At 40.3% G+C, this 13558-nt stretch overlaps 1 protein-coding gene across 26 annotated transcripts in view; it reads right to left on the bottom strand.

Annotated features, from left to right (window-relative positions):
• The window catches only part of Kmt2c (lysine methyltransferase 2C), a 214730-nt gene that overhangs the window by 24354 nt on the left and 176818 nt on the right, over positions 1-13558 (bottom strand). For 25 of the 26 annotated variants that reach the window (XR_015686283.1, XM_087659632.1, XM_087659635.1 and 22 more), the window contains 5 exons: positions 13327-13438; positions 10220-10298; positions 8773-8836; positions 6801-7033; positions 1105-2844 (listed from right to left, as the gene is read on the bottom strand). Coding sequence is in view for 24 of the 26 variants with exons in the window: in XM_087659632.1 (XP_087515758.1) it covers positions 1105-2844; positions 6801-7033; positions 8773-8836; positions 10220-10298; positions 13327-13438 (2228 nt within the window). In the remaining 2 variants the exon portion in view is untranslated. Of the gene's footprint in view, positions 1-1104; positions 2845-6800; positions 7034-8171; positions 8195-8772; positions 8837-10219; positions 10299-13326; positions 13439-13558 lie in introns of all 26 variants that reach the window. The other variant, XR_015686284.1, reaches the window with a different exon arrangement.

Here is a 13558-nt window from a genome sequence, read left to right as displayed (position 1 = left end):
GACATTAGAAAAGGAAGGAGAAAAGAAGGAGTTGCAGCACATGGGGCAGAGAGGGCACAGTGGGCACAGGGCTGAGGGCACTCAGGATTCCCAGACACAAAACACCTTGGAGTCAGCAGCTAAGGACTGGACCTGGGGAGCATATTAGCAACTAGAAAAATACAACTACAAGATGCACTGTTTGCATGCACGAGACTCCCAAAGAATAGAGAGAACGAAGAGACAACCATAGCTGCCAATTAGACAAAAGTAACAACTGCTGGAGAGCTCAATCTCTACTGACCAACAGGAGACAACACTGGAGAGGAGAGCCAATCCTTGCAAAATGACAAGTCTCATTATCCTTAAAACTGCAAGCCTGGACAAGTCAGAACACTACTGCACTTCAATTACAACGTAAAAATGATAAAAACCAAACTGAGCTGCACCCCAGGGAAGCTGCGAACGCAGTGCTAACCGCTGCCACTTATGGAAGACAAGGAGCAAGCAACAAGCAGAACTATTCCAAAGACAGAGAAATGCCTGTTTGTGGGATAGCTTAACGAAGCTCACCGAAGTGCGGTCACTGTATTCAAAGCATGTATTTAAAACTGCCTGTCATACAAATGTGAAGGAAATCCAATGTTAACACTTAAAATGGGTAGAATATCGATACATAGGGAACTGCAAAGATGGAAAGGGTATCCACATCTAGAATCAGGTTATGTTTTCTGACAGTGAGTTCCCAGTAAGACACGCCCCTGAGAGTACTCAAGGGAAGTAAGACAAGTACAGGAGCTGTCTTCTAAATTTTAGAAAGGCTAATAGAAATTATGCACTTATTTATAATAAAGACCCACACACTTCCTTTGCTATCGTTCGTCCGACTTGGTTATGACAGCCAGCTGGAACACACAGAAATGATGCACGTTTGCTTTAATGACAGGCCGATGAGTCACTCAGTCTGCAAATCTAAGGAAAACCAGGGTGCCATGGACGTAAAAACAAAAATGGTTCTTTGAGCAAGAAAGTAACAAAATAGCTTTAAAATTGATAATTTGCTGATACTCAATCTTCTATAATAGTTTAAAAACGAAGGCAGTTGTTTTCACAATGGACACTTACCAATCCTTCTGCTGGATTCTGCTTCTCCACCAGTTTACCATCCTGTGTAGAGCTTTCATCTGAAGATAAAGTGCCCTCAGGTTTCTGAGTGAGAAGGGAAGAGGCCTTCTTATTTTTTAACAAGTGCTTCAGTAGTTCGTTTCCTGTGTCTCCTTTGGTGACAGGGGTTCTGGCAGGATTGGAAGGACACTGTATGGAGGAGACAGGACCAGCTGCAGTGTCTTTGATCTTACTACCAGTTTTCTCTTCCACTTTGGTGTCCTCCTGACTTGGGCATGGCTGTATCTCAGCCGTCTCCAGCTTTCTCTCTTCACTTTTGTTGGAGGCCTCCCCGGAAGGTTTGTCTGCCTCTGAGCTCACAGGTGTCTGTTGACTTGAAGTTTCTTTTATGAATTCACTGCTGGGAAGTTTGTTTTCTGACTCGATACAAGGCTGGCCTGTTGCCACATTTGGAGTGGGGACACGGACGGGCTCCACTGCCTCCTGTTGTCTTTGCTGAGGGAGCTCACTGGGTGTGCTCACTGCAGGAGCAGAGGTAGTTTCTGAGAGGCCTGGGGTTGGTGGGGCTGTGCAGTCGGAGTGGGGAGTTGATGGGGCTTTGCTGGATTCTGCATCATCATCTTTTTTCTTTTTTCTTGTTCTCTTCTTTTTCCCCTTTTCTTCTGGGATTATGTCAGAATACAACTGAATGAGAGACTGGCTGGATCCTGAAAAATTTTGTCCCTGTGCTGTTACAGCAGGGTCTTGGCCACATGGGACACTGCTATTGGCTACCGGAGGCTTTCCTGGTAAAATTGGTGTGAATGGAGGCCTCAGTGGAGACTGCTGAAAGCTGGATCCAGAAAGATTTCCATGTCCTTGCTTAACAGAATGGAAGTTTGGGCTCCCACCAGAAGCAGATGGTGAATCTGGAACAAAGGGGGTAGGTCCTACCTGCCTTCGCTCATTGGTTTGCATGAAAGTTTGGTTTGGGGGTGAATTAACAGACCCTTGTTGGACAGTCTGCTGTGGTAAAACTGGCCCTATCTGCTGCTGGTGTTGTGGAGACTGCTGAAGGGGTCGTGGGGGTTGCAAAAAGTCACAAGGTCTGTCAGAAGCATAGAATGGCATCTGGGAAACAGGTGTCCTGTTGGCTAGCTCAGCACCCATAAGCCCATGCTGCTCCATCTCCATCCGCTGCTGTAGAGCTCTCTGTCTGTCTACTTCTTGCATCAGCTGCACTCGCTGTCTTTCCTGCTGTTCTCGTAAGCGTTCCTTCCTCTCTCGCTCTTGAAAACTTTCACTGAAAGGGTTGTTGTCATCAAATTCTACTCGAGGTGGTGGTCCATTCTGTGGATTTGCACTTGACACTGCCCCTGGGGCTGGTGTACAAGTTTTTAAAGATAGTTGGGCAGTTGGGGGCTGAATCCTAGAAGGGTTAAGGGGGAGGTGAGCGGGAGCACTGCTAGATTGCCATCCAGGTAAGCCGGGCATTCTAGCAGGGCTGGTGTGCCCAGAGATGACTGCTGTGTGCTGCTGGTGCTGAAGCTGCTGTGACACCATGGGGAAGTTGGGTTGGCTCATGGTGAGTGGGCTGGCACCTGGAACTAGAGGTGGCTGGGGCTGAACCCCTGGCATGAGGATGGGAGGGGCTAGGGCGCACTGCTGCTGCTGCTGCTGCTGCTGCTGCTGCTGCTGCTGCTGCTGCTTGATCCGATAATCTTCAATCAGCTCAGCATGCTCTTTCTGTTGTTTACGAATCTGAAACAGTAAAGTAATAATTACTCACGAACATATAAGAGAGGCACCAAAACACTGGCTGATAAGTTTTGGTCTATGATGTGATTTGGCTCCCTGGGACTCACATAGGAGGCAGACAGCCTACTCCTAAAACTTGTGACCACATGTGTACTGTGGTACATTTGAGCTCGTGCACACAAACAAAAATGTTAATTATTTTTCTTGTAAAAGTTCTTTGTACATTAAATATCCACAGAAATTCAAAAAGAATTTTCTGAAATAAGCATGACAGTCACATGCTATTTAAACTATAATATATCTAGCAGTAAAACAGAAAACAGCTGTGTGATGCCAAAGAAGTTACATTAATGCACAAGGTTAGAATAACTGAGTTCTGGCTAAAATTGTAACCATTTAGTAAGATTCCATTTCCTAAATATAGAGAATAATGCATTTTAAAAGAATTATTAGCACATATGACATTCTCTCTCTTAGATTAAAATGACTGACAAAACCCTAAATTTGGTTGGTGACACATTCAAATTCTAATTTCTGAAAATGTCTCAGCTCTGAAGTGATTATTTTAAAGTTTTAAAGTAGATTCTTTTGTTTGTTTGTTTGTTGAGACAGGGTCTCTCTATCTATGTAGCCCTGGCTGTCCTAGAACTTGCTTTGTAGACTAGGCTGGCCTCCAACCAGAGATCCACCTGGCTCTGACTCCTGAGTGCTGGGATTAAAGATGTGTACTATTATACCTGATGGTTTTTTTTTGGGGGGGGGGGGGTTGGGGGGAGGAAGTGGTGGTGTGGATTCTTAATATATAATTACAAACTCAAGCCATAAGGCTTGGCAGCACACACCTTTACCTACAAATCCATCTTCCTAACCCATTTATTTGTTTAAAGAAGCATTTGAGTTATGCACTGTACTCTGGGAAAAGGGCAGTCAAGATGCAATACTCATTCTGAGGACCTTGCCTTCTCACTTAGAAATGGGGAAGAAAGGTACAAAGTGATGCACATACCTTTAAAAAGCAGTAATTATCTACATTTTGTATTAACATATTTAATCCAGTACTTTTAATAGTAATCACATTTACTTTCTTGGATTCCCCAAGTAAGCTAGCATATATTTTGCAAAATTAAAAGTGTCTGGGCTCCTCTCCAGTACTGTATAACTTCTACCTTTTTCTTTTTTTCTTTCAAACTTCTGTTTAAATCTACTGTATGTATGTGTGGGTACACATCTATCACTGTATGGGTGTGGGGGTCAGAGGAAAACTTGCAGGAGTTGCTTCCTCCCTTCCCCCAAGTGAGGACTATAACTCACCAGTAGAGTGCTCATTTGCTATGCTGGTTAGTGATGACAAGTTGATAATCTAGCATCACTTAGGAGACGAGCCTCTTAAGTAGCCTGTAGGAGATTACCTTGATTCTGTTAACAGATATAGAAAGATCTATCTTGATTTTGGACAAGACTATTCCTTGGGTAGGAACTGGATAAAATAGAGAGTGAACTGAACAGTGGTGTGCATGTATTGATGACCTGCTTCCTGACTAAGATTTCGATGTAAGCGGCTCCCTCAAACTTTTGCTGTTATAACTTTCTCACTGTAATGGACTATGTAACCTGGAACCGTGAGCCCAAACAAATCCTTTCTTCCTTAATTTATTTTTCAGCAGAAAAAGAAACTAAGATACCTAGTAAACTGTAAAGATTTAGGTTCACTCTCTTGTGTACACATACAAAATCTATAATAAACTACTTTCTTACTGAGATTACAGTGTTACAGGCAACTGTGTAGTGAGGATGTGCCTGTCTAATTTTTCAAATAAAGTATAATATTAGCTCATAAATACAATTTCATCAATTTATTTGCAACAAACTAGGCTTTCATCAAAATTATGCCACTACTCAGCGGGACTTTTGAAATACAACTCATCAAAGACAGAAAAGTGACTAAAAATACATTATCTTAAGTATCTGCTTTAAAAAGTATCTACCATCAATAAAGAGTATGAGGAGAATGGATCTAGAGAGAAGAAGCTCTCATTCTGTAGTAGCTCTAGTGTGTAAATCAATGAGGACAGTATAATCATCAAGCTGTAGGCACACTGTGCTGCTGCCTCAGATGTGAAGGAGGACAACGGAGTCCAAAGCCCTAACCTTAAGCTGGCCAAAAGCAAGCGCGCCACATGGCCTAGACTAACTTGCCAGTCTCTCTAAGAGTCATGTGGTAATGACAGCAATCCCTTGAGTCATAGGCAAGGTCAAATAAGACAGACAGACCACAGAGCAATTGCCATAAAGGGAACACTTCTATTTCTATGAATTTCTGAATCTCTTGTCTACTTCCAGTATTAATATTTGGAGTTCTTTATAAATTATAGCTTAAAACAAAGGCAAAGTTTAAGTTCTAGTGTACAACTGTATGAATGATTTAGCACACAGAGAAATTACAGTCATACCATAATCAAGAAAATGTTCTAATATAAAAGTTCCCATGCCTACTCTTTAGACTCAAACCCTCTTTCCTGTGTTCCCCACAGTTACTGCTAATAGACCATCTCTGTACCTGCCCTTCCCATGTTATATAAGTTACTGGGAAGGACCTCGCTGCTCAGTGTAATACTCTCCAAATACAAGCTGTATGCATGTATCAACAGCTTTATTATTTTATTCCTATGTAATTTTCTGATCAAAAACAGATGCACCAAACTTGAATTATCCCAAACCTTTGGTGGTGGGACCTGGTATCTTTCCCCCTTTCCCCCTTAAGATGGAATTTCGTTGTGTTATATATGCTGGCATGAAAGTCAACAACCTCAGCCTTTTCGCATAGCTGGGCAACAGTGAAGAGGCCTGTTCCCAAGCCTGTTCTAGCTTTGGATGACGATGGATAAAGCTACTATGAACTTCCATGAATAAGCATTTGTAACAACCCTAAGGTATTAAGTGCGTTCTGAACTCATCTTGCACGCTTCATTTTAAACTTGTTTTTTTTTTTTTTTTTTTCGGAGCTGGGGACCGAACCCAGGGCCTTGCGCTTCCTAGGTAAGCGCTCTACCACTGAGCTAAATCCCCAGCCCCTAAACTTGTTTTTAACAGTGATTTTAAAGCTTTACAACTTTTTAGCCCTGATGGTTTCTTTTTTTTTTTTTTGGAAATAAGGCCCTTTTTAAGGTATTCCGGTTTTTTTCCCCTCCCTCTTCTCTTTTATGTCACTGTTTTGAAAGCACTCAAGGGAATGCAATACCTCACACATGCTAGGCAAGCTCTGTGCCACTGAGTTACAGTTCTGACCTTCACCTCCACTACATTAGAAACAAACACAAATATGCTATGACAAAGAATCGCAGAGTCATTCACATGCTCTATCTGAACTTTCATTAAAGCCATAGAGCAAAGAACGAGGTAAAGACAAACAAACAGAGTAACCAAACCCTTGCCAGATCTGATTCTTGTGTCAACACAGCGATCTCTGCGGGTCCTGACGTCAAGAAAGCCCTAGTCTATCAAATGACTACAGCATGTGTCCTGCACAGTGGTTTAATTTTTTTCTTTTGTTCTTAACAAAACAGACAAAAGAAAACAAATAATCCCCCAAACAAACAAAAAAAAAAGGTCTCACTATGTACCCTAGAGTGCATATGGGTAGCATGAGACTCAGAGGGGGCTCGGCCTCCAAGTGCTAGGTTAGAGGTTGTGTGCCACCACCCCTGCTGCAGTGATCTGTTAGTACAATCCAATCATGCCAGGATCACAGACAGTATATAAAATAGAGTCAGTTTCTTCAGTGGCAGCAAGCATCACTCAGGACTAGCCAGCCGCTCCCTCAGTTATTAAGGGGTCTTAGAGGAATGTAATTTGCATGCTGTGTAACAGCATAAACCAAAATCCTGAGCCAGTGAATGAATACCACACTGACACAGCTCTTTAGCTGCAGATGGCTTCCATTTTACAAACCTGGCTATTACCTGCTCAAGTTGTTTCTGAACCATGCTCTGCTGCTCAGTAACATGCTTGAGCTGCTCTGCGTCCTCTTCTGGGAACTCTCGCCCTGCCTTCTTGGCCGTGCGCTGTTTGGCTGACAGGGCCTTCTTAGATTTTCTGTGCGCACCAATTTGTTCCTCAAGATACTTCTGCTGCATCTGAAGCAGCTGCTGAGTCTCCTGGAGCCACTCTTCATACTGCTTCCGCTGAGAGTCATCTAAGGAGAGAATCAAAATTCAAGTGCGTCAATTTTCTCAATAGTCCAAGATTATTAAAAGTTATGCAAGCTCATTTGTAAGAAGACACAATTTTATTGTGAATACTTAAAAGAAAAATTGAAAACAAAATTCTAATTATTAGAGTCCTTTATAACTATGAAGTATCAGCTTCTGGAAAATTGTATTTACTCAAGAAAGCCAGAGAATGCTCAATTAAAACATTAGTTAACCTAAAGCGTGTGAGTTCTGTAACTCCAATCTTCCAAAAGAACCATCAAATTATCTAATCCATAAACCAAACTGCATATCAAGTTGTATGTGCATTTTATTAATCTAGTTGTACAGACTGAAGAGGCAAGGAAGATATATCCCACTAACATCCAGAGCATGGATTAGGTGCTCATTGACCATGCTGATTTCTCTTAAGTTTATAATGACTTCCCTACATCTTGGTAGTGGAGGAAAAATGGAACAGGGAGATGAAGTCCAGAAAACTTTAAAAAGAAGCACTCTGAAGTCTACATCTTATAAAGAAAATATATTAAGTTAAAAACCTTGGTAACTTCCATGAATTTTGTAATTTCTATGACTACAAGGGGAGGCGAGAGGTAACCGAACAAAGCCTTCTCATCTCTCATGGACGGCTCACGGCTCTCCCCATTATATCTAATTTTACACTAGGATCCCTTTGTTCTCTCAGAGCACATTATTCCACTGATGCCAAGTCCCCAAAAAAGGTTATCTCATGTAGTAAAAAAAACGAGTATTCCTGTTTGACTGACTATAAGACAAAGAAAAACACAATCCTAGAAGGACATTAGCTGAAAATAACATCAATTATAACAGAATATTGTCATACATTAAGATCCAACCAAATCCAATGGGCACAATACAGCCAGAAAAAGCCAGTTGGTCATAGAAGTTTACTTATTTTTAATGCAAATATGTATTCAAATTATGATCATAATTGATGCAGGGGAATTTCAAAAGGTCAGACTTTGGGTTTGTTCCTAAACCCAGAAGTTCCAGTATATGTATGAAGGTGCAATCTAGTGCACTAAATTTGAAGGGCTTTTGTCAAGAACAGGCTTTTTCACAAGGTTTCAGAAGTTCTGCTTCTGGTAGAATGAGACCTACCGCAAGGAAAGCCTTTCTGGTTTCTGGAACCAGGAGAGCAGAGGTGAGCAAAATGAAAGATAATGGTGAAAAAAGTTAGCTAAGCAGTCTGAAGATTTCAGAAAGGTTCAGTCTGAGGGAACGTTAAATGCTATCCTGAACCACCTTGGGACCCCTAAAGGACAGCTAGAAGGGCGCAGTGGCCTCTTGCATACTTGACCTTCACACCATGCTTCAACCCAGCTTCTTTTAAACATATTCCCTGTGTTTTTCCCCATTTAGTGTCCTTATCATAGCAGACTGTCATGAAAGCAGACATGGGTTAATGCTATGGATTGGAAAGAGGCAAATCTATTTTAAAAAACAACAATGTTGAAGAAAATAGGGAAGATGGTTTTCCTGCATTAAAGTATTTATTTCTAACTAATTCTTCATGCATGGCAGAAAAAGCAATGGAAACACATGCCTTGCTGTAAAGACGCCTGAGGACAGTGGACTCTGACAGAGCAGGGCACTCAGGCTCACAGTAACGCGCTACACTAATTCCGAGCTTCAGAACAACACAAATAGAGTCAAACAAGCAATCCCCAGAAAACAGGTAACTTATTAGATTTATACTTACTGACAAAGCCTGGACCAAAATTTGGAGGATTAGGCCTAGAAATCTGATGTGTTATACTGCCATCCTAAAATAAGTAAAATTTACAAATATGTTTAATTCCATACTTCAAATTAAGGGGGGGAAAACTTCAAAATGAAGGAAAAAATAAAAAAGAAAAATTTTAATTTTCTAAAACATCTTTAAAGTTTCTCTTCTCTTATAAATACTCAAATAAATTAGTTGGGCAACATTTTAATATGTGAACATTAATTTTTATCTCTGAACTATATTTTCCATATTTAGTTGAATAGAAAATAATGAGTTAGAGAAAATAATGAGTTATTCATCTGAAATATAATACTAAGGCAAACAAAATCTTATATAGTTAGGCTAAAAATTCCACCTGATCTGATGTTTCAATGATGCCTACCTGGTTTCTTTTGTCAATAAGTTCATAAATACATGATCTAGACTCACTAAACCGTACTATATAAAGAAGCTAATTATAACAAGATTAATATAGTATCCATGTAAAGGAAAATGTTGGTCTTGTGTTCTAATAATGCATTGATTTTTTCATGGTGTTTGAATAGCAGAAAATTTCACAATTTCCTGGCCAGGACCTGATAAATAGAATCTTGGAAAAAAATCTTTACCCTGTTGATTCAAGTTCTGTTAGACTCGAGCTATGTTCAAAGCCAGAATACGGCTGGTTCAGTCTTACAGTATTGCAGGGAAGCTGATGCAACATTTGACAGAGCAGAGTAAAGAGGCTCAAGAACTTGTGAAAGTGCACACTGAATTCACAGTAAAGCCAAGAATTTAGAAAACTCAGCTTCCCAGTATATCAAAGGGTATTTATGCTCTTAATAGGGAAAAGAATAAATTATCTTTATAATAAAAATAACTGATAAACTGGTAGAGTATAAGATAACTCCAAAGCACACAGAACAACCCTCCCACACCAGGCAAATACATTGTTTTAAAAATCAACATATAGCACATGAAAAGAGTTACTGTTTCTAGATTCATAACGTGATCATAGCATCAATGTTTCAACTCTGAGTTGACTGCAGATGCTCAGTATTCAAAAAGGCAGTCATCTCAAGGAATAATTACATCTATAGGATGAATACAGACATTATCCCCTAATGTTTCCAATGGTTTTACACTTTAAATGTGATGGATTAATTCCAATTAGCAGGATATGAAATGTCTTTCCTGAAGCCAGAAGCCCAAAGCACTTAGCCTCCTTCCAAGTGACTTTCTATCATTAAAGTGTGCAGGTCCTTGGCAGAAATCCCAGGTTTTAAATCTTTATTTTACACAGCAACAGCACATCTTTTTTTCACTGTGTTGCCAGAAGGTCTGCTCCTATTACTCTCTAGGAGGGGCTTCACTATGATTTGGGTTTGGTAAGACATAGGTCGGCGTGTCTTCCCTAACCCAGCAATCCGAGCAGCATTACCTGGGCTACAGCTTGTGGCATTAGGGTCTGGCCTTCACTGGTTTGCACTCCAGCCATGGATGGACCCATGAAGGGGAATCTGTCGAGGAAAGCACACAGTTATCACCTGATGAGCTTACCACAAGTTGCACAGGTACTTAATGCTCTCTTCCAGGGAAGAGAGGAGTAATGACGTCTCCCACAGGAGAAGTCTGACAACCACCTTCTGATTACTGTGGATGACCACTCAGAATGGTTAGGCAGCTATCTTCATGGGGACCAGTAAGGCTGCATAAAAAGTCAGCCAAACATTTGCAGAGTTTGGGCCCTCATAGGTTTCACAAAAATATTTTTATGATACAATTATAGTGAAAATCTAGCTTCAATATGCAAACTAAGAAATTTTTTCCTAGTTGCAATCTTTATTAAAAATGAACAGGGGGTTGGGGATTTAGCTCAGTGGTAGAGTGCTTGCCAAGCAAGCGCAAGGCCCTGGGTTCGGTCCCCAGCTCTGAAAAAAAAAGAAAAGAAAAAAAAATGAACAGATAGTTCCTCTTGTCTAAAGGAAATGCAGGGACAAAGAGTAGAGCAGAGCCATCCAGAGACTGCCCCACCTAGGGATCCATCCCATATACAGTCACCAAACCCAGATACTGTTGCAGACACCAAGTGCTTGCTGACAGGAACGCAGTGTAGCTATCCTCTGAGAGGCTGTGCCAGAGCCTGACCAATATAGATGTGGATGCAGACAAACATCAGACTGAGCGTGGGGATCCCAGGGGAGTTAGAGCAAGGAGTGAAGTTGCTGAAGGGGTTTGAATCCCACCAACCAAGCAGAACCCACAAAGCACCCAGGGACTAAACAACCAACCACAGAGTACACATGGAGCAACCCATGGCTACAGCTGGGTATATAACAGAGGTATATGGTCTTATCTGGCATCAATGGGAGAAGGAGAGACCCTTGGTCCTGTGGAGGTTGGATGCTACAGTGTAGGGGAATGTTAGGGCACTGAGGCAGGAGTGGGTGGGTTGGGGAGCACCCTCATAGCGGCAGGGGGAGGAGGAGAGGATAGGGGGCTTGTGGAAGAGAAACCAAGAAAGGGGAATTACATCTGAAATGTAAATAAGTAACTAGTAAAAATAGAAGAAAATGAACAGCTAGACTAAGCTTGGTGGTTCCCAAGACAACGAGGGGAAAAGATGCTATAAGTTCAGGGCCAGTCTGAGCTATATAAGAGTTTCACGCCAACTTGGGCTACAGAGGGTGCTACTTAGCTCTTTTATAGTCTAAAACAAAAGAAGTACCTCAAATAATTTCACAGTTCTTGTATGTATTTGAATATAATGATTAAACCAAATTAGAAAAAATAAAGCTAGTGACTAACCTCTAGTTAAATCCATTTGGTGAAACCTTACTTATTCTAATTAAACCAATAACTGGATAGGACCATTATGGCTTATTTGAAAGCATGTCTGTCTTATTAAGTCACTGAATGCTTTAACATATTAAAATATAAATAGAAGACAACTTCAAATTAGATCCAAATATATTATAAAGAAGCACTTAAGTGTTGTTGAGTGTTTATTTGTGATCTGTTTCTCAGAAGTCTGATTCATGTATCTCCTTTCTCTATACTACAGTTCTGGCACAGAATAATCTCAATCTGATTATCACTTGCTGTCTGCATCATCATCTAACACACCACACGACTCTCAGAAGGGACTACCTTATTTCTGCAAGAACCTTAGAATGGTCCCCAGTACACTTCCCACACAGCTGACAAAGCACTGCAAGTCTAACAGGCACTGATACAATTGTGTTGACCACACATAGGACACTCAGAGTTCTGACTCTGAGGCCCATGTTCTAAATTAAGGCTCAAACAAAATCTAGCATTTCCTTGACTCTGAGTATCAAGTTAAAATACAGTATTATTTATTAGCAATACTATACTCTCACCAGTAGGAAACATGATATTCCTGTCAAGTGTTGCACACTCAAAATAGGTCATGGCCAATCTTTATCTTGTTATAAAATTCAAAGCTAAGTTTGTTAATGTATTATGACACATATATATCATGAATATAATCAGAGATTATTAACTACGTTATAAATGTGGTCTATTCCTTTTTCAATTTGTATTTTTATTATGTATATATCTGAGAAAAATTTCAAAGGTTTCAAGGGTAAAAAGGCTTATGCCATATAAAGTTACCTGACAGAGAACAGTGCTAATCAATCCAGCTCGGAAGTAAAAATCTTTACAAACCACTATCTCTACTTCGAGCTCAAAAATGCATCTTATTCATACTCAATGTATTACACAGTTCCCTAAAGCATATGTCTATATCTTCAATCTACACAAACTCCATATTCAATTCTATGATCAATTATACTCCCTTTTATAATTCTTCAACAAGATCATTAACAATAAATTGAGGATCTGATTACTGTTCTGACGAAAATCAGAAACAGCAATACAACTAAAGAATCATTCAAGGTACTTGTCAAAAATACAGGCATTCAGACACCATTCCTAGAAAATGCCATTCAGTAAGTCTGTAGGAAGGGAAAGAAAGTGCATGTAAAAGGGTAGAATAGTGGTGGGGGCACGCAAACGATTCCCACGTTGGAGAATGATCAAGATCAAGAAGCACTGCCCTGTGGCACAGACCACTGCAGCTTAACAAGCATTCAATCTAAACCCCCTGAATGGACAATTTCCACTTTCTGTTATGTTAAAACTATGTAAATACCACAATCCCAGTATCCAAATGTCCATAAATTGCTGTTTTCCCTTCTCTAATTCAAAGTCATCTATGGAATATTTCATTTTAGAGCTGAATTAATATTTTCCTTAACCACAGAATTTCTTGAAGGAAAATCTTAGTGCTAACACTTCTTTAAATTAAACAAACAAAAACAATTTGGCTTTCCTCAATGACCAAGTCAGTCTTCCTAATGTTTGCGTGGTATTTTACAGTTCATTCTCCCTGAGTGGAAATACCCTGCGTCCAGATGAATTTAAATACTCTTTATATCGAGAAGAGTAGGCTTTTGAGTTTTGAGGCACTCTAAGAAGCACATCCGCACGCCCAGGAAGGAAGAGCACATTTCTACCTACCTGCTCATCACCATTGGTGGCATGCCCAGGCTGTTCTGTGCCATCACTTTATTTATGCCTTTAAGGGCTACCATTTTCGCTTTCATTATAGGATCTGTTATTGCATCGAAATCTAAAGAAGAAATGTATTTTGACATTACTCAAGTTCATGGTTCAAGATACACAAAGTGGTACACTTAAGTATCACAATAATTGCATAGTTTATAAACTCTTGTACCTTATTATTTAATAA

The sequence above is a fragment of the Rattus norvegicus genome, chromosome 4 (assembly GCF_021556685.1).
Source record: "Rattus norvegicus strain SHRSP/BbbUtx chromosome 4, alternate assembly SHRSP_T2T, whole genome shotgun sequence".
Classification (NCBI taxonomy): domain Eukaryota; kingdom Metazoa; phylum Chordata; class Mammalia; order Rodentia; family Muridae; genus Rattus; species Rattus norvegicus.
Note: the sequence above shows the minus strand (reverse complement) of the source record. Positions and strands in the feature narration are given on the sequence as shown.